Source organism: Rhinopithecus bieti, unplaced genomic scaffold, assembly GCF_001698545.2.
Source record: "Rhinopithecus bieti isolate Rb0 unplaced genomic scaffold, ASM169854v2 scaffold_10654, whole genome shotgun sequence".
Classification (NCBI taxonomy): domain Eukaryota; kingdom Metazoa; phylum Chordata; class Mammalia; order Primates; family Cercopithecidae; genus Rhinopithecus; species Rhinopithecus bieti.
The window spans coordinates 751,523-779,311 of NW_016806688.1; the positions used below are offsets into that span (position 1 = coordinate 751,523).

The window sequence follows — 27,789 nt, forward strand, 5'->3', positions numbered from 1 at the left end:
TTATGGTATGGGGGTTTAAAACATGTCAACAAGTGTTTTTTGTTTTTTTTTTAACACTCCTATTTTTTAAAAAGTGGATTCTAATTCCCCTCCCCTTGAATATAGGCCAGTCTTAGTGGCTCATTCTTAACAAATAGAAAGTGATAGAAGTGACAGTTTATGACTTCTAAAGCTAGGTTACAAAAGGTGATAGGGCTTCCTTCTGGCTCTCTCAAGTTAATGCCTTTAGAGCCCTGAGCTGCTATGGAGTCCAGCTACCCTGAGACTTCCATGCGGAGAGATGAGAAGAGATGCCTGAGGAGCCTCAGTTGTTCCACCCCCAACAGTTTCAGTCTTCCCAAACCAAGCATGAGGTATACAGATTGAGAAGACTTTGAGATTACTGCAACCCCAACTACCATTTAAATGCAACCTCAGAAGTGATGTTGAGTTGAAACCAATCAGCTGAGCAGTTCTTGATTTCCTGACCCATAGAAAGCATGTGAAATTACAAATATTGTTGTTTTAAGCCATTAAGTTTTTGGGTTGATTTGTTATGCAGCAACCGTGCCTTGATATACATGGCAAAGTTGAAGATGACTCTAATTTTATCTTTATACAAAGTTTGGATATTGATTCTCCACTTGGCATAGGACAATTATAAAAATCTCATCAGCCTTTTAACTTTAATGGTCTTTTGTAGCATCACAGCACATTGCAATAAAAATAAATGAATAATCATCGTCTATTAATATATTATCAATTTCAAAACCTAATTATTAAATAATTATAAACAAGCTTCTAAGTCATTAGTTCCAAGGGAAAGCATAACATTTTCTTTTAATATTTTCATGAAAGTGCTAATGCTTAGAAAAAATATTGCATAATTAAAATTAAATCACTCGTCTCCCTTAGGAACCACAAATCAAATTATGAGTTTGTCAAATCAATTCACTATGCAAGTACGATCATAGCCCTCTGAGGGTTAATTTTCTTTTATCTCTAACATTTTTTTAAAAACCATATTTAGTTGAGAATTTTTCATATATCCACTCTCACTCACTCAAACTCAGAACTTACTCTATTTTAGACTCCTTAAATGGNTCACTCGTCTCCCTTAGGAACCACAAATCAAATTATGAGTTTGTCAAATCAATTCACTATGCAAGTACGATCATAGCCCTCTGAGGGTTAATTTTCTTTTATCTCTAACATTTTTTTAAAACCATATTTAGTTGAGAATTTTCATATATCCACTCTCACTCACTCAAACTCAGAACTTACTCTATTTTAGACTCCTTAAATGGCAATGCTGAGGCTAAATTACAGATCCTAGAGGAAATCACAAATAGAAAAAGAAAAAAAATGAACAGATCGTCATTCTACATGCTTCAGCAGGCCTCACTCTCTTTCATCCCACAGTGCATGACAAATGGAGTTCACAAGGACTGTGTTTGCTCCAGGGCCACAACCTTCCTAAGCACAATTCCTGGAGTCCTTTCTGTTTTACTCAAGAAGCCGGAAGGAATGCAACTGAGTAAGAGTGGCATTTAGGAGGTTGTGGGGGCTTTAAAGTCCCTTCCCATCATGACCACTCCACTATGATCCAAGTAAAAATGCTTCGTGTTTGCTAGCACCAAGCATCAGTACTTTTATAAACAGCATACTCCACATCTCAGAAAACAAAAGCACCACCATGAACTGCGGCTTTCAACAGGAGTTTGAATTTGTGTTAAAGAAACTATTCCTTCAGTCATTCCCCACATGATCTCTGAGAGTTTGGTATCAGACATATTCAATTCCCTAGCCCAGGATTCCTTAACTAGGGTGCACACATCCAGGAGGATGGCTCGAGATGACAAATCGCGGTGCAAAAAGAAATATTAGATCTTCTGTTCAAATTGACTTTTTAAATTTAACAAGCAGAATAAATTAAGCTTCACCAATCTTTGGCATATAGACTGACATTGTGGCACCCACTGTACCAAACAGTCACCTGTCGGTGACATAGGATCTACATACTTTGTGAGGCATTTTTTTTGTGACAAAACATTTTTTTTTTGTGACAACACAAAATCACTATCCAGTCAGTTTAGTTTTAATCAAACCTTTGAATCCTGTCTCATAAAGTTTTTAATCAGATCTTTGAGTCCTGTCTCATAAAGTTTTAATCAAGTTTCTTCAAAGTAGTTTCATTTTAAATCACATTGTGCTTAAAATGTTAGTGAGATAAAATAGTTTTTATACTAAAATAAAATATAAATTGCTAAAGTTATTGGTTATTTCACCTTCATCTCTCCTTCTTAAATATTCTTTGTGTATGTTTTATAGTTCACATTCTAATGTATACTAAGGGCTCAAATAACTTACTGGTAGTATGCATGATCAAAAAAGTATGGAGAATAATATCCAATGTATTGAGTGAAAAAAACAAAAATATGAGAGCAAGAGTCTATACACATGCTTCCTTGTATAAAATATCTCTGGAAGGATAAGGTGTCTGCTTTCTGGGAAGTTACCTGAGGACAAGAATGAGAGAGAGTTTCCAGTGTATGTAATTTTATATCCTTAAAATACTCAGCTACCTAAACGTGTTGTCTATTTGAAATTAAAGTTTAAAAAAAATGAGAGACCATATGCTAAACATTGTATGTATTTATACTCTATTATGCATGATTATATGTACATGTATTTTACCATAAGGGTACATTATTCATTCATCTTTGTGTTTCCAGAACAAAGTACAATAGCCCAGAACATGATAGCATCTCAACAAATATCTGTTGTTAAATGAAACTACTTGGAAGGATTATGTGAAAAGCTCTCATCTTCTCCTGAGATACCGGTGTCATTTCATAATCTGGAATACTATGGACCTTACAGGTGTTCTCCTCTCTCCCATTCACTTTATTCTCCTGCTAGAATTAAATAGTACCTTTACAAATTTATAGCTAGATTGAAGAAATAAGTTCTAGTGTTCTATACCACTGTAGGATGACAACACTTAACAACAAATATATAGTTTCAAATAGCTAGAAGGAGGATGGAGGACATTGAATATTCCCAACATACAGAAATGATCAATGTTTGAGATGATGGATACGCTAATCACCCTGATCTGATCACTATACACTATATCTATTGAAACATCATTCTGTACTCCATAAATATATATGATTATTGTGTATCAATTTAAAAAATCAAATTGTTACATTAAAAAGTACAAAAATAATATCTTTAAATGTATTGTGTTTATATCATGTGTATTTCTTGGTCCTTTCTCCCAGTCTTTTCTTTATTTTTATTTTTTTGGTTGTCATTTGTTTGATTCATTTAGTATGAGTTGATTTTAGGTTATAAAAGCCCAACAATTATAGCTAGAGAATATTCCGGCATATTAATCTATGTTTCTAAAAAAGTAGGTGGTAGTTAAGACTGAAGCCTCAGGACCTGTTCAGACAGCCTGGTTCAAATACCACCTCTGCCTCTTGATACGTGTGACTTGGAGCAGATTCCCCAGCCTCCTTGAAAACGCAGCCTCCATCTCCTTACATGTAAAATTACAGCAACTCTTCTATTTATATCATAAGATTGTTTTGAGGATCAACATCAATATATTAACATATATGGGTTCAGAACAATGGCGCATAGTAAATTCTCAATATATGTTCAATATTGTCATTACTATGACTATAATTATTTTATAATTTCTCCCCCTCTTCCCCTTTGTCCATCAAACAAATAGTTAGCTCCGTACTTCATTGCCTCATGGAAGATATGTGGCAGGCAGAGGCAAAGACTTCTGCTTTCTTACAGGCTGTGTCTTTAGGGAGAATCTTGATGGACTGGACATGCCCTGTAGGGAGCAGCGTAAAGGAGAGGATCTGACTGCATAGGTATCTTTGTCTGAGGGCACAGGCTGTACTGAAAAAGAAGTAAAATAAGTAACAGGATCCTAAGAATTAGGGCAGCAGCTGCCCACAGGGTACGGAGAGCAAACTCACAGACTCAGTTCTGCCAGCAGAGGGCCATAGCTGAGACAGGGGAGGACAGAGTGTGCTGTAGAGTATGGACTCCCATTGCCTTATAAAGACCAGGTTGGTGATGGAAAGGAGAAAGAAGGCCAGGCTGGGGGACTGGGTTGGTGATGGAAAGGAGAGAGAGGGCCGGGCTGGGGAGGAAGAGGAGCTGCTGTGAACTGGGGAGCACCTACCTTGCCTAACAACAGACACTACTCACAGGTAGGAATGTAGACTCAAAGCTGCCAAATCTCCAAAATTTTCAAGAAAAGCAAAAGTCTGCTTTTGAATTGGTAAGCTCCCAATTTTAAAATTTGGTGCACACCTAAAAAATTGTCTGCAGCCCACATTCAGCCTCAGGGCGACCTGTTTGTGACCTCAAGGTTAGAGAAAGCTAGTGGTCTAGAGTCTGTACGCCCTGCAAGATTGGAAACCTAGCTCTGTTCTTGCCTGCTGGTGGCTTTAAGCAAGTTATCACCTGAGCCTTGGTTTCCTTACCTGTAAAGTGGAATAATGACAGCTAATGATGGGGAGGAAAGTGATAACATGGTAAAAATCAGGAATAAAATGTGTACATTCAAATATAAATACTGTTGTAGAAACAATATACTTTGCTTGTACCAAAAACAGAATAAAAAATATAGAAATGGTGGAAAAACCAGGTCAGTTTAACATCAATCAGTGTCTATAAATACAATAGAAAGAAGTCTGGATCTTTGCAACATTTGGGGTCACAGAAATAATTTTTTCGGTACACACTTGGAAGAGAACTAGCCAGCATCATTACGAAGGAAGGTCTGCATAGGTTCTTAAAAGGCAGCTGGGGACACCAAACCACTCCTGAAAAGTTAATCACATAGAAGTGAATATACAAGCCTAATTAGGACAGGGAAGAAGGCAGCACTGTGGGATCAATCCCTCAGAGGGAGAAGTTGGAAGAAAAACTGGATGGAAAGAAAAGACAGTACATGTAGTCGAGGGACTTTGGGCTATATTAAATATGTAAAACCAAGATGTGCATCTGAGAACACCTCAGGTCCATGGGTGTCTGTGCTGATTGCATCCATGGTGATGTGAATGAATCAGATTGCTCGAGGGATTTTTTTTTTTTTTTTTTTTGATAGAGTCTCACTCTGTCACCTAGGCTGGAGTGCGGTGATGCAATCTTGCCTCACTGCAACCTCTGCCTCCTGGGTTCAAGTGATTCTCCCGCCTCAGCCTCTCAAGTAGCTGGGATTACAGGCATATGCCACCATGCCTGGCTAATTTTTGTATTTTTAGTAGAGACAGGGTTTTGCCGTATTGGCCAGGCTGGTCTTGAACTCTTGACCTCAAGTCATCGCTTGCCTTGGCCTCCCAAAGTGTTGGGGTACAGGCATGCGCTACCATGCCCAACCCTAGATTGCTTTAGGAACCAATTCTTAGAAGGCAGAGTTGATAGAAGACTACAGTGAAGGGCACAGCGACTATACAACTCAACCCATATCCATGTACCTAGAAGGGGTGAGACCACCCAATACTGAGTTAGAGAGGGGATTGTCAACAACTTCCTCATAGGATTGACGTGAATTATAATCACGTACTTAAACCACAGCACATATTTAAACCACAGCTATGTGCCTGGCACTTGGCACATACTTCCTAAATATTACTTCTCCTACCATGGACTTATTTTGGAACTCTGGATTATCATCCTTCTGGCTGCAAATAATGAATTATTATTTCTTTTCTGCTTCAGGAGCAGTAGGGGAGGAAGGGATGAGGGAGATGGGATGTGCTCATTAGTGGGCTTCTAAATGCTTCTTGCCCAGTAGTGTAAATGTCCCAGGACTCTAGCTGACAGATCACTAGGGTGGTTTCCAGTCATTCTAAGTGGTAGAAAACCTTCTTCAAAGTCTTACATGGAACCTCAGAACAGAACAAAATCAGAACTGTTCTGGGTAGCCTTTAACACCTCAAGGTGGCATCTAAGGATTTCATCAACCAATTTGAAAAACAGTCCCTAGAAGGATCCTGGTCCTTCTGCCTTCAAAGCCTCTGACAATGAGTAATGGATTCAATATCAGGGGGGAAAAGCTCTGACAAAAGAAAGGGAAGAGTTGGCTCTTCTCCTTATAAATCTATGGAGTGTTTATCTTTAATATGGTCTAATGACAATAACGACTTCCTTTTGTTGAGTGTTTACTATGAGCCCCAAACTGTGCTAGAACTATAGATATTTTATATCATTTAATCTTCACAATAATCCTGTGAGATATTATTATTCTCATTCTTCAAAGGAAAACACCGAGGCTTCAAGAGGGTCCATAAATTAGCCAGTAGTATGTAAATTAGCCAGTAGTATGTACTGAATGAGAGTCAAACTTACTATACTTCGCTGATGCTGTAATCAACTCTATTGATTTACATGAGGATCTGAGAAATAAGAATCTCAGAAATTGAACTCAAGATCACTTTTTATGCAGCCACTTGAATCTTTCCTTTGTCTGAATACCCACGACACAAATGTTTATTTGCCACTTCAAATACATTTAATAGAACTCAGTGTAGTAAAGGAATGTGCTGAGTTAGCAGGCAGGTGTGAGGGTCCTGGAGGTGGCAGTGGTAAGAAGAGAAGAAGAAAAGAAGGAAGTTTACCACATGAATGAGTCAGTTCTGCCGTAAAGAGAACAGAAGAGAAGTCTGTCTGGGGAGACAAACAGAAATACCCACAAACACAAACAATAATTTTATAAAGATGGAGCATTAAGAATTGGTTAGAGAAGAATAGCTCATTCATAATAGTAGCAAACCTATAAACAATTATACTTAGGAACAAAACTAACAAAATTGTATAAGATATTTATATGAAAACTATAAAACCTTATTTAATGAAGAACATAAAACTAGACTTGAATAACCAGAGTGACATGACAATGTTCATGGATGGGAATATGTGAGTCCTCTTAAAATTAATCTATATATATAAAATATAATCTATATTGAAATTCAAATCAAAATCTCAGCAGTTTTTTATGAATCTGACAAACTGATACTAAAATTTACAAAGAATAAATGTATAGGCATACTTAAGAACAGAAGGGGTGGGATTGTTCTTTGGATATCAGGATATAATTTAGATTTCTTCAACTAAAACCATGATATTGGTGCAGAAATATGCAAACAGACAAAAGAACTGAATAGAGGAACCATAAACAGACCAGTGTCTATACAGGAATAAGTCATTTCAATGAAGGAAAAGATGCGCAAGTCAACAAATGTTCTTTGGACCACTGAATACATTTTTCATTTCAATTCAAAACATACAATAAAGTTATACTGCTACCTCACACTATACAAAAGAATTAGTGTACATAGAATAAATACCTGGACCTTTAAAACAAAACTAAAATAACTAGAAAACTACAGAAGATTTTATGAGACTATAGGGAACACTTTCTTAAGATCCAAATGCAAAAGCCAAAGGGAAAATAATGAAAAATACACCAATTCCAATTTAAAATTTCTGTAGGACAAAACATATCTTGAACATGACTGAGAAAAAATATAAATGGAAGAAAATATTATAAGATATGTAGCAAAGAATTAGTATATAGAACATCCAAATCGATTTTAAAAACTCAATCTAACAAGAAAAGAGTGGGGGGCAGGGTTTTGTTTGAACAATTCTCACAAAATGAAAAACACATTTGTAAATGTTTCAGTTCACTAGTAATTTGACGAATGCAAATTAAAATAGCAACACAGAAACATTTCTAATCCATCAGATAACCTACAATAAAAAGGTAAGTACTGGTGATAAAACAAATTTTAAAGCAACATGAATGTTCACTAATAAAATACAATGTATTTATAGAATGTAACATGAAATCGTTATAAGGATGAGCTAGGTCTATATGTATTAACACAGATAAGCTCAAAAACAGAATGCACAGTGAAAAAAAGCAAGTTACAGAATTATATAAATAGCACTGAGGAAAGAGCAGGAACAGATCACTGTGAAAAATAGGAAGTGGTACAGCATATCTAATGTGTAGATAGGTACATAAAACTGGAAAATTAGTTGGGACCAGAGAGTTGAATATATTATTAATCACGATCAATTTGAGTGTTTGTGTGTGTTTATAGATTTGGTATAGACTTCCCTCCTTCATTATCTTTCTTTTTTTCAATTTTTATTTTTAAGTTCCAGGACACATGTGCAGGATGTGTAGGTTTGTTACATAGGTATATAGGTAAACGTGTGCCATAGTAGTTTGCACACATATCAACCCATCACTTAGGTATTAAGCCCTGCACGCATTAGCTAATTTTCCTAATGCTCTCCCACGCCCAACCCCACTACCCTGCAGGCCCCAGTGTGTGTTGGTCCTCTTTTTGTGTCTATGTGTTCTCATTGCTCTGCTCCCACTTGTAAGTGAGAACATGTGGTGTTTGGTTGTCTTACTTTTTTTTTTTTTTTTTTTTTTTTAAGACAGTGTCTCACTCTGTCACCAAGGCTGGAGTGCAGTGGCACCATCTGGGCTCACTGCAGCCTCAGCCTCCCAGGCTCAAGCCATTTTCCCACCTCAGCCTTCCAAGTAGCTGGGACTACAGCACACGTCATCACACCCAGCTAATTTTTGTATTTTTTGTAGAGATGGAGTTTTGCCATGTTGCCCGGGCTGGTCTTGAACTCCATTTTCAATAATAACGTCATGGAGCTCTTACCGGTTTCAGCTTTACTATTTGGTTAATAAATCCTCCCCATGGAAATCCATCTTTTCTCCTCACTCCCTCACACTACCCATTTATGCAATATGAAAAATCTTAAAATAACCTTTTAAACACATTGACTTTAAACGGTTTTCCATACTGATGGACTCTAGTCTAATCTAGGTAGAAATCTTGGTTAGACATTATGTTATTAGTTGGCAGTGAAAGATTCTTAGACTTTTCCATGCCTTGCCATATCTTGATTCGTCCTCTTCCCACTTCACTAACCTTTAAAACAATCAAGCCAAAAGGTGAGAGAAAAGGACTTTCATTATATTTATTTGATTTATTTTATTTATTTATTTATTTATTTATTATATTTATTTTTGAGACGGAGTCTCGCTCTTGCCCAGGCTGGAGTGCAGTGGCGCTGTCTCAGCTCACTGCAAGTTCCGCCTCCCAGGTTCACGAAGAAGTTACTATACAAAGCCAGGAAGTACAGCCAGGTGGCTACTATGGTAGATAAGTACAGTCTTATGTCCTCCTTTTCTTTTAAAATGACAGGCCTGGGGACTGGGAGAGTCCAGCTCTTGGGCTGAGAAGTAAGGAAAAACGGCGCTATGCACAGCAAGCAGCTTGTGGTAGACTCCTAGTTGTCTACGGAAACCTGTTTTCCTTTCTTCCATGATAACAGCTCTGTAGAGACCCATGACTGACCACTTGAGCACATTTCCCACCTCCTTTATAGTCGAGATAAAGCCATGTCACCTAAGTTCTCATCAATGGAGTGTGAGAAATGATGTGTCTGGGACTTAAGAAATTGAGCACACACCTGAGGCAGAGCAAGATGTCAGAACAGACAGCTCCACCATCGTCCCTCTTGTAAAGACACCAAGTTGATGACTATGTACACAGAAAAAACACCTTCATGAGAACCAAAAACCAGGTGAGCACTAACAGTACCTGGTTTGAACTTCATATTGCTGAAAGAAGTACTGACAAGATAGAAAAAACAGTCCTGAATTGTAGATGCCACCCCTCCCTCATCCCTAGAAGTGGCGGGGGAGGGAGAACACAGCAATTGTGAGGCACTGAAGTCATAGATGTTCTCTTAGAGCAGAGAGGAAAACTAGACCAAACTCAGCTAATGTCTGTCCACAGAGGGGCATTTAAACCAGCCCTAATCAGAGGGAATCACCAATCCCAGAAATCGGAACTTGAATTCCCACAAACCTCACTACCCACTGAGGGCCAAAGTGCTCTTAATCTCTAAGTGAACTTGAAAGGCAATCTAGGCCATAAGGACTGCAACTTATAGGGAAGTCATAGGGTTGAACTAGGCCCAGAGACAGTGGTCAGGTAGGGCAGGGGAGGGGGGGATGTGACATAGTAAGACACCAGCTGGGGCAGCCAAGGGAGTGCTGGCATCACTTCTCCTCTAATCCCAGACTGCACAGCTCACAGCTCCAAACGTTGACCTCTTCCTTCTGCTTAAGGAGAGGAGAGGGAAGAGTGAGGAGGACTTTGTCTTGCATCTTAGATACCAGCTCAGCCACAGCAGGATAGGGTGCTGGTCAGAGTCATGAGGCCCCCATTCCAGGCCCTACCTCCCAGATGACCTTTCTAGATACACCGTAGGCCAGAAAGAAATCCACTGCCTTGACAGAAAGAACCCATTCCTGACAGCATTCATCACCTGCTAGCTGAAGAGTCCCTAGGCCCTGAATAACCAGCAGAATACCTAGGTTCTAGATCAATGGCCTTGGTGAGCCTCTGAGACTTGCTGGCTTCAGGCACCAACACTGCTACAGGGAATAGAGAACCAGGTGGGCTCTTGGGGTCCCCAATTACAGGACTTTACTCTTGGATGGCATTTTTGGACCTGCTCCGGGCCAAAGGAAAGCCCACTGCTCTGAAGGGTGAGTCCCAGGCCAGGCAGCATTCACACAAGCTGACTTAAGAGATATTGGGCCTTAAGGAAACCCACTGGTGATAGTCTGGCAGTACTCCTCATGACCAGGGGTAATGATGGGTATGGGGTGAGTCTTCTCTGCCTTTGGAAAGAGGAGGGGAGAGTGAGAAGGACTGTGTCTTGTGTTTGACTGCCAGCACAGCTGAAATACAACAGAATAGCAGGTAGACTTCTAAGGTTTTTGACTGTGGTCCCAGACTTGTGGATGGCACTTCTGGACCCACTCACCACCCTGAAAAGAAGGACACAGACCAGGCTGGATTTGCCACTTGCTGATTGTAAAGCCTAAGGACCTTGAGTGAACATAGGCAGTAGCCAGGGAGTGGTTACAGAAGGTGAGACTCAGCACTCTGTTGGCTTCAGGTCTGACTCAGAGTAGTTACAGTGGTGGTGGCCAGAGGGGTGCTTGTGGCACTCCACCCCCAGCATTAGGTGGCTCTGTATGTGTCAGAGAAAGTAAGGGAAGAGAACAAGAATCTCTGTCTGGTAATCAAGAGAATTCTGCCAGATCTTATCCAAGACCATCAAAGCAGGGCCTCCATGAGTCTGCAAGAACCACAGCATTACTGGGCTTGGGGTGCCCCCTAAAGCGGAAACAGCTTAGATCATAACACCCAAGACCTTTCAAATATCTGGAAAGCCTCCCCAAGAAGGACAGTCACAAATACGCCCAGGCAGTGAAGACTACAATAACTGACTCTTCAATGCCCAGACACCAAAGAACATCTACTGGCACAGACACCATCCAGGAAAACGTGACCTCACCAAATGAACTAAATAAGGCACCAAGGGCTAATCCTGGAGAAACAGAGATATGTGACCTTTCAGATAGAGAATTCAAACCAACTGTGTTGAGGAAACTTTAAGAAATTCAAGATAACACAGAGAAGGAATTCAGAATTCTACCAGATAAATTTAACAAAGAGATTGAAGAATCAAGCAGAAACTTTGGGGCTGAAAAATGCATCACAGTCCTTTAACAACAGAATTGGTTAAGCAAGCAAAAAAATTAGTGAGCATGCAGAGAGGCTATTTGAAAATACACAGTCAGAGGAGACAAAAGAAAAAAAGAATAAAAACAATGAAACATACCTACAGGATCTAGAAAATAGCCTCAACAGGGCAAATGTAAGTTATTGGCCTTAGAGAGGAGGTAAAGAAAGAGATGGGGTAAAAAGTTTATTCAAAGGGATAATAACAGAGAACTCCTAAGATTCAATATCCAAATACAAGAAGTTCTAGAACACCTAGCAGATTTAACCCAAAGAAGACTACCTCAAGGCATTTAATAATCAAACTCCCAAAGGTCAAGGATAAAGAAAGGATTCTAAAAACAGCAAGAAAAAAGAAACAAATAACACCATGGAGCTCTAACACGTCTGGCAGCAGACATTTCAGTGGAAACTTTACCAGCCAGGAGAGAGTGGTATGATATATTTAAAATGTTGAAGGAGAAAAACTTTCATCCTAGAATACTGTATCTCGTGAAAATATCCTTCAAACATAAAGGATAAATAAAGACTTTCCCAGACAAACAAAAGCTGAGGAATTTCATCAATACCAAGCTTGTCCTACAAGAAATGCTAACAGGAGTACTTCAGTCAGAAAGAAAAGGACATTATTGAGCAATAAATAATCACCTGAAGGTGCAAAACTAACTGGTAATAGTAAGTACACAGAAAAACACAGAATATTATAACACTGCAGGTGTGGTATGTAAACTACTCTTATCCTAACTAGAAAGACTAAATCACAAACCATCAAAAATAATGACAGCACCTTTTCATGACGTAGTACAATAAGATATAAGCAGAAACAACAAAAAGTTTAAAACGAAGTTAAGGTGAGTTTGTGTTTGCTTTCTTTTTGCTTGTTTGATTACGCAAATAGTATTAGGTTAAAATAATGATTATAAGATAGTATTTGCAAGTCTCATGGCAACCTCAAATCAAAAAACATACAATGGATACACACACACAAAAAAAGGAGGAACCTAAATGATATCACCAGAGAAAATCATCTTCATAAAGGAAGACAGGAATGCAAGAAAGAAGGAAGGGAAGACCACAAGAAAACCAGAAAACAAATAACAAAATGGCAGGAGTAAGTCCTTAATTATCAATAATAATATTGAATGTAAATGGACTAAACTCTCCAATTGAAAGACATAGACTGGCTGAACAGATGAAAAAAACAAGACCCATTGATATGTTGCCTACAGGAAACCCATTTCACTTATAATGACACACATACACTGAAAATAAAAAGATGGAAAAAGATATTCCATGTGAATGGAAACCAAAAAAGAGAAGTTGCTACACTTGTATCAGACAAAATAGATTTTAAGACAAAAGCTATAATAAGAGACAAAAAAAGTCACTATATAATGATAAAGGGGTCAATTCAGCAAGAGAACATACAATTTTAAATACATATGCATACAACATGGGAGCACCCAGATAGATAAAGGAAATATTAGAACTAAAGAGAGAGATAGGCCACAATACAATAATATTTGGAGACTTCAACACCTCACTTTCAGCATTGGACAGATCTTCCAGACAGAAAATCAACAAAGAAACTTCATACTTAATCTGCACCTATGGACCAAATGTATCTAATAGATATTTACAGAGCATTTCATCCAAGAGGTGCAGAACACATTCTTTTCCTCAGCACATGGATCATTCTCAAGGACAGACAATATTTTAGGTCACAAAATAAGTCTTAAAGCATTAAAAAAATTAAAATAATATCAAGCATCTTCTCTGACCAAAATGGAATAAAAACAGAAATTAATAATAAGAATAATTCTGGAAAAAATACAAATACATGTGATATATTACATAATTATATAAATATAATTTCTTGATTGACCAATTGGTCAATCAAGAAATTAAGAAGGAAACTGAAAAAAATTTTGAAACAAATGACAATGGAAACAAAACATACCAAAATCTATGGAATACAGCAAAAGCAGTATTAAGAAGGAAGTTTATAGCTATAAGTGCCTACATCAAAAAACAGGAAAGATTTCAAATAAATAATCTAAATATGCATCCTGAATTTAAAAAAGCAAAAGCAAATCAAACAAAAAAAATTAGTAGAAGAAAAGAAATAAAGATCAGAGCAGAAATAAATGAAACTGAAATGAAAAAACAATAAAAGGTTAAGGAAACAGAAATTTGTTTTTTTGAAAAGTAAAATGAAATTGACAAAGAAAATATTTGCAGCTTTTAGCCAGACTAGGAAAAAAAAGAGAGAAGATCCAAATAAATAAAATTGGAAATGAAAATGAAGACATTACAACTAATACTGCAGAAATTCAAGGATCATTAGTGCCTAATATGAGCAGCTGTATGCCAATAAATTGGGAAATCTAGAAGAAATGAACAAATTCCAAGATGCATGCCTTCTTCTTAACGAGAAGAAATCCAAAACCTGAATAGACCAATAACAAGTAACAAGATCAAAGATAAAAAAGTCTCCCAGTTAAGAAAAAGCCTGGGACCAGATGGCTTCACCGTTGAATTCTACCAAACATTTAAAGAAGAACTACTACCAATCACATTCAAACCATCCCAAAAAATAGAGGAGGAGGAAATAATTCCAAAGTCATTTTATGAAGCCAGTATTACCCTGATACCAAAACCAGAGAAAGACATATCAAAATAGAGAAAACCAAGAGCCAATGTCTCTGATGAATATTGATGCAAAAATCCTCAAAAAAAAAAAAAAAAACCAACAAACTAGCAAATTGATTTCAACGATACAGTAGAAAGATTATTCATCATAACCAAGTAAGATTTATTTCTGGGATGCAAAGATGGTTCAACATACATAAATCAATCAATATGGTACATTATATCAATAGAATGATGGGTAAAAATCACATGATCATTTCAATTGATGCTGAAAAAGTATTTGATAAAATTCAACATCCCTTCATGATAAAAATCCTCAAAAAACTGGAGACAAAAGGAAGATTCCTCGACATAACAAAAGCCATATATGACAGACCCACAGCTAGTATCATACTGAATGGGGAGAAGCTGAAGCCTTTCCTCTAAGATTGGGAACATGACAAGGATGCCTACTGTTACCACCATTATTCAATATAGTACTAGAAGTCCTAGCTAGAGCAATCAAACATGAAAAATATATAAATGGCATCCAAATTGAATAGGAAGAAGTCAAATTACCCTTGTTTGCAAATGATGTAATCTTATATTTGAAAAAACCTAAAGACTCCAGAAGAAAACTATTAGAACTGATAAACAAATTCAATGAAGTTGCAGGATACAAAACCAACACAGAAAAATCAGTAGCATTTCTATATGCCAACGGTGAACAATGTGAAAAAGAAATAAAAAAGTAATCCCATTTACAACAGCTACACATAAAATTAAATACCTAGGAATTAACCAAACAATCTCTGTAATGAAAACCATAAAACACTGATGAAACTAAAAACACCAAAAAATGAAAAAAAATTCCATTTTCATGGACTGGAAGAAATGGTATTGTTAAACTATCCATACTACCCAAAGCAATCTACAGATTCAATCTATTCCCTGTCAAAATACCAATGACATTCTTCACAGAAATAGAAAAAAACAATTCTAAAATGTATATAGAACCACAAAAGACCCTGAATAGCCAAAGCTATCCTGAGCAGAAAGAACAACACTGCGAGAATCACATTACCTGACTTCAAATTATACTACAGAGCTATAGTAACCAAAACAGCGTGGTACTGCATGAAAACAGACACATAGACCAAATAGAATAGAGAACCCAGAAATAAATCCACACATTTGCAGTGAACTCATTTTCAACAAAGGTATCAAGAACATACACTGAGAAAAGACAGTCTCTTTCCGCCTTAATAAATGGTCTGGGAAAACTGGATGTCCATATGCAGAAAAATAAAACTAGACCCTTATCTTTCACCATATACAAAAATAAAATCAAAATAGATCAAAGACTTAAATTCAAGATCTCAAACTATGAAACCACTACAAGAAAACACTGGGGGAAGTCTCCAGGACATTGGTCTGGGCAAAAATGTCTTGAGCCATACCCCATAAGCACAGGCAACCAAAGAAAAGATGGACAAATGGGATCACACCAAATTTAAAAGCTTTTGCACAGCAAAGGATACAATCAACAAAGTAAAAAGACAATCCACAGAATGGTGGGCTGCAAAAAAAATTTACAAACTACCCTTCTGACAAAGGATTAATAACCAGAATATACAAGGAGCTGAAACAACTCTATAGAAAAAAAATCTAATTAAAAGATAGGCAAAAGATTTGAACAGACATTCTCAAAAGATAATATATAAATGTCAAATGGGCATGTGAAAAAGTGTTCAACATTACTGATTATGAAAGAAATGCAAATCAAAACTACAATAAGATATCATCTCACCCCACTTAAATGTCTTATATACAAAAGACAGGTAACAACAAATACTGACGAGGATGTGGAGAAAAGGGAATCCTTGTGCACTGTTAATGGGAATGTAAATTAGTTCAACCACTAGGAAGAACAGTTTGGAGGTTCCTCAAAAAAACTAAAAATGGAGCTCCCATATGATCCTGCAATCCCACTGCTGGGTATATAGCCAAAAGAAAGGAAATCAGTATATCGAAGAGATATCTGCACTCCTATGTTTGTTGCAGCACTGTTTACAATAGCTAAGATTTGCAAGCAAACTAAGTGTTCATCCACAGATGAATGGATAAAGAAAATGTGGTACCTAAAGCCGGGCATGGTGGCTTATGCCTGTAATCCCGGCACTTTGGGAGGCTGAGGCTGGCGGATCACCTGAGGTCTGCAGTTTGAGACCAGCCTGACCAACATGGAAAACCCCATCTCTACTAAAAATACAAAATTAGCTGGGCATGGTGGCGCATGCCTATAAACTCAGCTACTCAGGAGGCTGAGGCAGGAGAATCGCTTGAATCCAGGAGGCGGAGGCTGCGGTGAGCCGAGACTGTGCCATTGCACTCCAGCCTGGGCAACAAGAACAAAACTCCGTCTCAAAAAAAAAAGAAAAGAAAAAAAAAAAAAGAAAATGTGGTACATATATACAACGGATTACCATTTGGCCATAAAAATGAATGAGATCCTGTCATATGCAACAATATGGATGGACATGATTATGTTAAATAAAATAAGACAGGCATAGAAAGACAAACATCACATGTTCTCACTTGTTTGTGGGATCTAAAAATCAAAACAATTGAAGTCATGGAGATAGAGAGTAGAAGGATGGTTATCAGAGGCTGGGAAGGGTAGGTAATAAGGGGTTGCAGGTGTGTCGGGGGGTGGAGGCAGAGATGGTTAATGGGTACAAAAATGTTAGAAAGAATGAATAAGACCTACTATTTGATGGCATAACAGGGAGACTATAGTCAATAATAATTGTACATTTTAAAACAACTTAAATAGAGTAATTGGATTGTTTGCAACTCAATGGATAAAAATGCTTGAGGGGATGGATATCCCATTCTTCATGATGTGCTTATTTCACATTGCATGCCTGCATCCAAATATCTCATGTGCCCCTTAAGCATATATACCTACTATGTACCCACAAAAGTTAAAATAAAAACGTTTAAAAAAGAATTTGAGCATATATCCTTTGTACTCTCCTCCCCTTCCAATCAGCTGGAATCTGGCCATGGCAGTGACCTAGCTTTCACCATGCAGATGTCTACAATGCCCCAGGGCAGTGGTTCTGAAATTGTGCTCTTAGACCTCTGGGGATCATCAAGACCCCTTCAGAAGGACATAGGTCCAGACTATTTTCCTGCTAATACTATGACATTATGTGCCTTTTTTACTCTCACTTTCTCACAAAGCTACAGTGGAGTTTTGCAGTGGCTACAGGAAGTGTGATGTCACAGCAGTTTGAATACAAAAGCAGATATGAGAATATAACTCTCTTCTATTAGCTAGCAGTTAAAGAGATTTGCAAATATATAAAGCAATGTCTCTTGCATCACTTTTTAAGTTTTGGAAAATATGATTACTTTTCTAAAATATGTCGTTCAGGTTAACTTGTATGGATTTATTATTTTGAAGGACTTAAATACTTATTTTAAAATTTGTTTTAATTTCTCATATGGTGAATATCAACAGATATAGCACATATAAATGAAGGATTTTGAGGTCCTTAATAATTTTTAAAAAGTGTAAAGAGGTCCTGTGACCAAAAATTTTGGAGCTGTTGCTCTAGAGTTGGAAGGACAATGAGCTGGAAAAAACCCTGCATCTCTGCCTGAATGTGAAAACTGAAACTGCCCTCCCCTCATTCACAGTGAGGCCATCCATTATATAAAAGAGACATAAGTTTCTGTATTATGCTACTGTTCATCGTATCTTTTTATTGTAGCACCTGGGATTTACTCTAAATAATACAGACAATAGTCACATAAGTGGGGGGGATGCTACCATATCAAAAGAACTAAAATATGTGACATTGATTTGCTTGGGTAGTAAGGGCACAGACATTTTAGAGTGGAAAGTTGATAACCCCTGTTATGTCATGGCATAACATCATTATTACTGTGATCACTTGGGAAGCAGATCATGTTCCAATGGAGCCCATAGCTAAATACATGGCTAGAAAGAGCTAGAGTGGCTGTGTACATTGACTGCTCTTTGCTGCGCTTAGCAATATATTACAAGAAATAGATTAACTCAAGAAAGAATTGACTACTTTGTGAGCACATGTAAGAGAAAGGAAAGTATCTAGTAATTTAAGACCACACAAGGTTAAACAAGCCAACTGCTTGTATGCTTGTACACCTCCAAACAGCAGGAGATTAGGCTGTTGCAAAAAGAATTCCCATTAACCCACCACTACCACCAAAAAAAGGGCACCTAGCCCTGAAGCAAAACCTAGACTAAGGATGTTGCCTTTCTACCCAAGCCCACTGTTTTAGATGGCCTCAAGGTAATTGTCATTAAAATGAGAAAACAAAGAAATCACCCCTGTGCAATATATCTATGTAATGAAACTGCACTTGTACCCTCAATCTATAAACAGAAAAAAGAAAAACAGGAAGATAAAAAAGAAAGCAGCTTAATAACTATCTCTGGAAAAGACCTTATGATATAGTTACTAGCACGGACTGGAAGCTTTTTGTTTTTTCCTCTTTTTTGAGAGGAAATCTACCAAATTTGGAAAGAAATAGTTTTTACCAAAGTAAACATAATTCTAGGCCAAAAAAAAGAGACATTTCTTTTTTAACTTAAAACAGGTTGCAGCCAGTTGCGGTGGCTCACACATGTAATCCCAGCACTTAGGAGGCTGAGAGAGGATGATCACTTGAGGCCAGGAGTTTGAAACCAACCTGGGTAACACAGGGAGCTCCTGTCTCTACGAAAACGTTTTTAAAAAACTAGCTGAGTGTGGTCCAGGAGTTCGAGGATGCAGTGAGCCACAGTGCCCCTGCACTCCACCCTGGCTGACAGAGAAGGATCTTGTCACTTAGGAGAAAAAAAAAAAAAAGGAGAGAAGAGCATATTAGTCTCCAATATACTACTTCAATGTGTCATGCAGATAATGGACAAGGAAGAACTTCTCAGAGGCACTGCCAGGGCAAGGAACCTTTGCAATCCCTGCCTAACAGGATTCACTATGGTTCAGGGACTACTGTATATATTCTCAAACTTTCCTTTTTTAAATAGGAGCCTTTATTTCACTTGTCCTTGGCTTGCTCCTCTACTCTTTATTAGTGATAGACAAAGAAGATAACTTGAAGTTCAGTTTCCAGGTGGCTGAGTATGAGAAGTCAAAGCTAGACCTGATGAAGAAACTATATAGAGAATAGAGCTTCTCCACTTTTGAACTAACTGATGGGACTCTGGTTGTTTTACTTGGGGAGTGAGTGAGTACATTGTAGGTGTGGGAAGAAGGGAGCAGGCGGGCATTTGCACGGCCAGAGAGGCAAACTGTGGGAGAAGCTGCTAGTTAGTTCTCCCAGATGTCTATAGTAATAGCATTGCTGCCAGGCACCTGGTTGCCCAGCAGGACTCTACTTCCTGGCCTTCCTCCCAATTCCAACAGGACTAAATTCTCAGCAATGCCATGTGAGCAGAAGCAATGGATGTCACTTCCAGATCTGAGACTTCGCATTCTCTTCCCCTTCCATGCTAGCTGGAACCCATATATGATGACAACCCCGTTTCAACCATCCGGCTAGTGACAGTGTCCTAGGTGATGGCAGAAAAACCTGGGAGGAACCATGGTCCCTCAGTGACCTCAAGGAAAAAAGCTGCCCAGTCAAGCGGGACTGTTCACATGGAGACTATTCCAGAAGATGAAAAATACACTTCTTCATCCTAAAAGCCATTTAAGTGTTAGGCCCTTTTGTTACAGTGGTCTGACCATCACCCATATATGGCTGACATCAGAAATTCACCTTTTCTCACACCCCAGATCTGTGGGGAAATCTTGGGGAAAACGCTGGTATGTGTGTATGTGCCTATATTTACACAAACAAACAAACAAACAAAAACTAAGTTAAAGCAAAGCCTTGAGAAGATGCAGTATAATAAAAATATATATTTAGTTGTATCCTTTATAATAAACCACTAAATGTGTTTTTCTGAGTTCTGAGGCACTGCAGTGAATTATACAACCTGTGGAGAGTGTTATGGAAATCCTGAATTTATAGACTGTCAATCAGAAGTACAGGTGGTTGCTGGGACTTGCAACTGATGTCTGAAGCAGGAACAGATGGAACTGAGCTCTTAACCTGTGGGGTCTGAACGAACTCTGGATAGTGTCCAAGTTGAACTGAATTCTTAGGCACCCAGTTGGTGTTGGAGAATTGGAGAATTGGTGTGGAAGACCCCACACATTTGGTGTCAGAAACGGTAGCAGAAAAAAAGACACCCCAGAAGCTTAAGCCTACATAGGGTATAGAATAATCAGGGCTGACCCTGAGACTGCTTTACAAAAACATTTCAGCTTTGCCTCCGCACCCGCTTAACTCCTGCAGGATAAGCAAAGGTGACATTGACCTCAGACACCTCTGTACTGCCCACAGTGGAAAAGAACCTCCAGGCTGCTAGAATGCCATCCTAAGAAGATATTAAATTGGACCTTTTCAGTCTCAGAAATGTGGTTGAAAACAATAAATGTAAGTTGCTGCACATTCTACATAGAGATAACAGACCATCCTATAGAATTTGCTAACAGACCCCAAATCAGTACTGTTACCTATCACTAGGCTATATAAAAGAAGATGTAGATTGATCAGGTATCCAGAGAGAGTTACCAGAGGGTTATGCTTTTCCTACCTCTTCCCTATGTAAGAGGGAATCCTTTCTTCCCTCCCTCTCCCATCTACTGCAAGTCACACGAGTAGGAATTTCAAGATTCTGATATACCACCTTAGGTTTCTGAGTCTGAAACTGGTCCAAGCTGGGGACAGCAGAGATATGTTAAAGTGAGTAAGAAATTAAAGTTTTGATTTAGATTGGACTGGACTTTTTAAGAGCTGAAAATGAGATCTTTTGTTAATGTTTTTTAAGTGACCAGAAAAGTCAGGGACTCTTCCTGAGTTATTGTTCAACAAAAAAGAAAGATACTCAACATAGCATGTTTAAAAAGCAGTAGACAAAAAAAAAATCAAGTAGCTTCATCTGCTTGTCCCTACCAAGTTTAGCACATTCAATATGTGGGTAGGAGAACCAGGTTTGGGTGGCAATGCCTGCCTCTCTGCCTATCACACTTCTGCCAATAACCAAGAATCACATGGAATGACTGCCATAGCACCCGCTTTCAACAGAATATAATGTGGTAGCAACAGCAATAACAAAACTTCATCAGATATTTTCCAGTTTTTCTCTCTTCAAAGCCAGAACAACTAGAACCAAGCCCTTAAGCTGACTGAGCACCAGAGGTTCTGGACTTACGGTGGGAGAGGAAACCTAAGAAGGGGAGGCAAACATTCTAGCACAATAGGTGATCCAAAACAATTAACGGGAACATTCAAAAAAATGTTTTGTAAAGCTACCCTGGCCATGAACTGCCCAACTCCAGGCTTCTTTCATGTGATACATAAACTGACATCGTATTTTACCTAATACTGTATAATACAGTATCTGTAATATGTTAAACGCTCCTTGAAATAAATAAGAAAAATATTTAAAAGTCTGTAGAAAAATGGGCAAAGGAGAACAGGCAATTCACATAAGGAAGAAATACAAATGGCCAATGAGTGTATGAAAATATACTTAACCTTAATAGTAACCCAAGAAATGCAAATTTAAAACACAAAATGCCATTTACTTATCAGGTTGGCAAAAATTTTACATATGAATCACGTCTGGTTGGGAAGGGTCTCTAGAAAAAGATACTGTCATTCAACATCGATGTAACTTGCAAAAGTCATTATGAAAATTTAGAATGCATTTGAATATGAGCATGTGTATGTGTGTCCATACATGTATGCACGTAAGTATAGAAAAAGGTCTGGAAGAATATATAACAAACCTAACAGTACTCCTATTTCTCAGGAAAGGAGGAGCAGTGGGATGGGAGGGTGTTGATGGACTTTCACGTTTTACAGATAGACTTAAAATTTGTATGAGCATATACTACTTCTGTAATTAAAAGAAATTTTTTTTGAAGCAGGGTCTTGCTGTGTCACCCAGGCTGGAGTGCAGTGGTACCATCTTGGCTCACTGTAGTCTTGATGTCCTGGGCTCAGGTGATTCTCCTGCCTCTCAGTCTCCTTTAGCCTCCTGAGTAGCTGGGGCTACAGGTGTGCGCCACTATACCTGGTTAATTTCCAGGTTTTTTTTTTTTTTTTTTTTTTTGAGATGGGGTTTTGTCATATTGCCCAGGCTGGTCTGGAACTCCTGGGCTCAAGCCATCCACCTACCTCAGCCTTCCAAATTGTTGGGATTACAGGCATGAGCCACTCAGTCCAGCCTTAATTTTTTTAAATGAAAAACCAATTAACATGAGATTTTAAAGCTTAAATAGATATATAAAACACTTTAATTGATTTATTTTCCTTTAAAACAGATGTGTTGGGGGTTGAGCAGGCATAGCCTACTCAAATTCTGGCAACTGAACCCTATCTTAATCTACGTAGGTGGTTCAGTATTTCACAACTCGAAGAAAGTTTCCTTAGTTGGCATGAATATAAGTACAGGGTAATGTTTTGCATCCCTGGACAGTACTGAATAAGGTTTATTCTTAGTAATTCAAGATAAAAAACAATTGTATGAAAAGTATTTTGAAATACATTTTAGAGAGATTTGCATTTTCAATAAAAGAATTCTATTATTAACTATCTTTCCTTTTGGCAGAGACTGTCTTCAATTTTTAAGTGTTTGCCAAAGAAATGACCTTCTGCCAACCCATACTGATGTATTTGCCTATTTTCAGACCAGAATTCATTCAAAAGCACCACAAGTCTTCCAAGAAGTCTTTTGTTTTATTCCCAAAATTTTAAGCAAAAAATAGTCCATTTAAAATATAAGGAGACATTCTTACTTGGTCCTCAAAAGATAGAGCCTGGGCAACATCTCGTGGAAATCCATCAATAACAATGCCCTCTTCATCAGGTATTTGCATCAATTTTTGTTTTATCTCTGTAATTGTTGTTTCCTTTTATAAACAGAAAGGATGAAAAAAAAAAACCCACAGTTAAACTTAGTATACTCAAGTGGTAGGAAAACATTTTGCAGAATAAAAGAAAATTATACAGCAGTACCTGCGGGGCCAGTTCTCCAGTTGTAATTATCTTGGCAATAAGACTCCATTTCCTATTGCTGCTGGTACTGTGGATCTTCTTTCTTAATAATTCTCCCACAGAAATGTATTTGAATCCATATCGTTCTGCAATTTTCAAACTCTGAGTACCCTTTCCGCTTCCTGGACCACCTAATATTTAAAACAGGCAAAACTGTGATCTTCTGATACAATAAGGACCTCCCTTTTATACAACTACTACTTCATCTGGGATGCAGATTCTGTGTCACCAAGGCAGGGTGGTTAACGCTTCCATTTGTGGCTTTCTCAGTGCTGCCTTTGAATGTAAAGCAAGTAGAGACTTCATCAAGGAAAGAATTGTCTTGACCAACTGTATTAAATGTGAGATACAGGTTTTTCCTCTACCTATTTGAGCAAATAGCTAATTAAAAAATTTTTTGGACAATGTAGTTGAAAGAAATCTTGACATTTTCTATGTAAAATCTAACATTTTCCTTCTGTAATCAAAGAAAAATCTGTGGGATATAAAAAACAACGATCAAAATAACAATAATGGATTCCATGCCAACAGAGAGTTAATGTGTAATTCGGTGAAATGTAACCATTATTTTTAGACACAGGCCCACCAGTATTTACACAGCTTATTTAAATCTTTTTTGAAATGTTTGCTCGTGCATGTCCTTGCCTTATATTGTTTGAATGCAAGAGTTTTATGCAATGTAAAAACAGACATACAGACCAATGGAACAGAATAGAGAACCCAGAAACAAACACACACACCTACAGTGAACTCATTTTCCACAAAGATGCCAAGAACACACACCGTGTAAAAAGCAGTCTCTTCAATAAATGATGCTGGAAAAACTAGACATCCATATACAGAGGAAAGAAACCAGATCCCTAACTCTTGTCATATGCAAAATAAAATCAAAATGGATTAAATACTTCTACTAGATTATTTTTCAAATCAAAAGTAAGTTTTGGTTTTAAATAGCTGCTTTTAACCTACTAATATATGGGCAAATTATGAATTGACTTGAAATAAAAAAATTATCTGACCAATTCCATTGACAAATTCAAACTGCTTTATTTCTTGAAGAATCAGGTATCTTTCAGAAGCTATATTTCCACACTTAATCACAACCACCAAACTAAGAGATCATACACTCCATTAATTTAAAAAATTCAGACACACTGAGAATGTTATGGTACTTTCAGGAAAAAAATTTTTTGTCAACTAATGGAAGCAACAGTAGACAACAAAAAATGCAGTTGGCACAATTGACAGAGATATTCTCTGTCATTAATTTGTTGGATGAGCTTAATTACTGAAAGTTTCTATCAAATCAATTTTACTTTGAAAACTGAAAGTTCCTATCAAATTAATTTTCTGAAGCCAGAATGGGCTTAATTTTGTTCTGTTCACTTATCTCTAATACTTATAAATATTAGGGTCCATCTCACTGATATTTTATGATTATGTTAACATAAGAGAGATTCGTATCTGTTCCAAGAGAGTCAGCCTTAAAAAAATTCTGCAGTGCTAGAAGAGAAACCATGTGGGCATCTATACCCCACTCTCACATTTTTAGGTTGGAACTAATACAAATTTGTAAGGTTCAGGTACAATTACTTTATAATTCCAAAAAAGTCACAAAATTGCCCCAATTCTCTCAGACAACATAAGATCCACCCTCTCCTTTCTTCCCTTGTTTCAATCCTCTTAAAATTAATTACACTTATTGGTTCATCATTCTTATAATGCATAAAATGTTACAATACGGCATGTAAGCCTATAATGAGAATCACAACCTCGGAAAACAAGTTGATTTCACTGAATAGAAAGAAATGTGAAGTGGGAGAGATTTGAGCATTTACATGTTCTCCAAAGATCTTAGTTTATTGAAATATTTTAATCATTTTCATATAAAATTCATAGTACACACAAAAAATATTTGTGCTCTTTTATACAAGATCAATTTGCTATCAAACCATTTTCATGAACAATCAAGCTTCCATTTGTTCATCCTGTTAATAATGACCAACACTTTATTACTAGCAGCAAGAACAGCAAAATAGAAAGAATGTGTTCTGTCCACATACAAATCATAAAATGATGACATAATTCCCGATTATTTTTCACCTGTAGTTCTATCATTTATTAAAGTGTTTCCTTGTCTTCTAGGTAAGGACTTGAAAATTTTAAGCACAAAAAGAATGCATTCCACTTGCAAGAATAGAGATTTATGGCATAACAGTGGCTACCATAAAACCATAAAAATATTTTAACTCTTCAAAAAAATATTTTAACTCTTCAAAAACTGACTTTAAACTCTCTTCCTGCAATTTTGTCTTTAACAATTCAGGGCTAGATATATTTGCAATTTCATTTTCATTTCACTTTAAAATATACAAATGTCATTCCTTCTAGTCTAGTGAGCTTAAATTCTTGTTATAGCTTGGTGTGTTTATTTGCATGCTTTTTTCCTAGTTGTCAATATTGCTATGTCCTCTGGAGCACTACTTCCTTGCATGGGGTCTCTATAAATTTGGTACTCTGTTAATGCAATCGGCTAGAACAGCTTTGAACATTTCATGCCAGAGTTTTGCTTTTGGTCATCTCTGTGAAAGGTGATTCTAACTGGAATATGAAACAATGACTACATGTTGCATGTTCACAGGTCTCTTCATGATTTTTATAGATTTTGAGAAAGAATTTGCAAAAATAGCCACAACTTTTTTTTTCTTTTTTTGAGATGTGGTCTCTCTGTCACCCAGACTGGAGTGCAGTGGAGTTCACGGCAACCTTGAACTCCTGGGCTCAAGCTATCTTCCCACTTCAGCCTCCCCAGTAGTTGGGACTACAGGTGTGTGCCACCACGCCCAGCTAATTTTTAAAATTTTTTGTAGAGACAGGGTCTTGCTATGTTGACCAGGCTGGTCTGAAACTCCTGGGCTCAAGTGATCCTCCCTCCTTGACCAAAAGGAATTTTCAAAATATTTAAAACATTTTCATTTTCTATTCCTTGTGAAATGTCATGGGGCTGATATTTCCACATTCAACACAAGATTCATAGTGGCAACTTTTAAAATGAACTATTATCATTGTTATTTTGGCTAATAGTCAGATGTTATGTGCTATGTAAAACACTATTCTATTAGATTTGTTTGTCTTTTAACAGTGAAACTTTGGATTTATTATAGGTGCCAATTTGCCATAAAGAAGATTCATTTATATGAATCTTTACCAATATATTATTATTTATTTTTCCCTCTAAAGTTAATAGTGAGTAAAATTTAATTTGTTGGTTCAAAGGGGTAAAACCACATCATGTTTAAAAGACTTTCTTTTTTTCTTCTAGAAACAGAGTCTCACTATGTTGCCCAGGCTAGACTCCTGGGCTGAAGGGATCCTCCTGGCTCAGCCTCCCTACTAGCTGGGACTACCACCACATCCAGCTCTTAGAAAACTTCAACTGGCTCAGTTATCTGTGATCAAGATTAAATACATAAAACCACAGGATAATAAATCTTGAAGGTATTACTTTCAATTCATTAGAGAGAATTTCTATGACATTTTAATAGGAATCTATGAAAATGCAATAGGCATTAGATTATATAATTAAAACAATTTCTATTTTATTGCAACTTATACTAAGAATATTTCCATTTATTGTCCCTTGAGCTTTTGTTTCTATTGATTGTCATCATCCAACTAAGTATTTGCACATATAATACACGATTTACTTTTTTGAAATGTAAATATATAAACAAAGGTAGCAACAGTATGAGAATTGTTACTTTCTGTCCTCATACCTATAACAAGAATGATTTTTGGTCGAGGTCTGGTAGGATCAAAAACCTCATACTCCTCAATCAACTCTGCAGTCTCAGAGAGATCCGTGTCACTTTCTATGGAGAATTGATGGATTGGAGGGAGCCGGTCATACCGCCGATATGGAAAGTTTGAATTTTCAGGCATTACTGCAAAAGAGTAAGATAACTTTGAAAAGGAAAAAACACCATAATAAAACACTCTTCACACTTAAACAATTAGTAAAAGCAATTTTAAAATTAAATGGGTTTGTTCTGTTCTCAACTGGAAGAAGTCTCCCTTAGTGGTCAGCAGGTTTTATCATAAAGCGGCAGATAGTTAATATTTTGGGCTTTGTGAGCCATGCAGTTTCTATTCAACTTAGCCATGGTAGTATGAAAGCAGTCATAAACAATATAATAAACAAATCAGTGTGCCTGTGTTCCAATAAAACTTCATTTATAAAAACAGGCAGTGAGATGAACTTGGCTCATGAAACTTTACCGCCCTCTGCCCTAAGAGGAGCCTTCTCAGATACTGCCTAGTTTTGTTTGGTAGG

At 37.3% G+C, this 27,789-nt stretch overlaps 1 protein-coding gene across 3 annotated transcripts in view; it reads right to left on the reverse strand.

Annotated features, from left to right (window-relative positions):
* AK5 (adenylate kinase 5) overlaps positions 1-27,789 on the reverse strand; it is a 307,026-nt gene that overhangs the window by 263,583 nt on the left and 15,654 nt on the right. For 2 of the 3 annotated variants that reach the window (XM_017877400.1, XM_017877402.1), the window contains exons 3-5: positions 27,233-27,400; positions 23,418-23,587; positions 23,198-23,311 (exon numbers count right to left, since the gene is read on the reverse strand). In XM_017877400.1, the coding sequence (XP_017732889.1) occupies positions 23,198-23,311; positions 23,418-23,587; positions 27,233-27,400 (452 nt within the window). The remainder of the gene's footprint in view (positions 1-23,197; positions 23,312-23,417; positions 23,588-27,232; positions 27,401-27,789) is intronic. The other variant, XM_017877401.1, reaches the window with a different exon arrangement.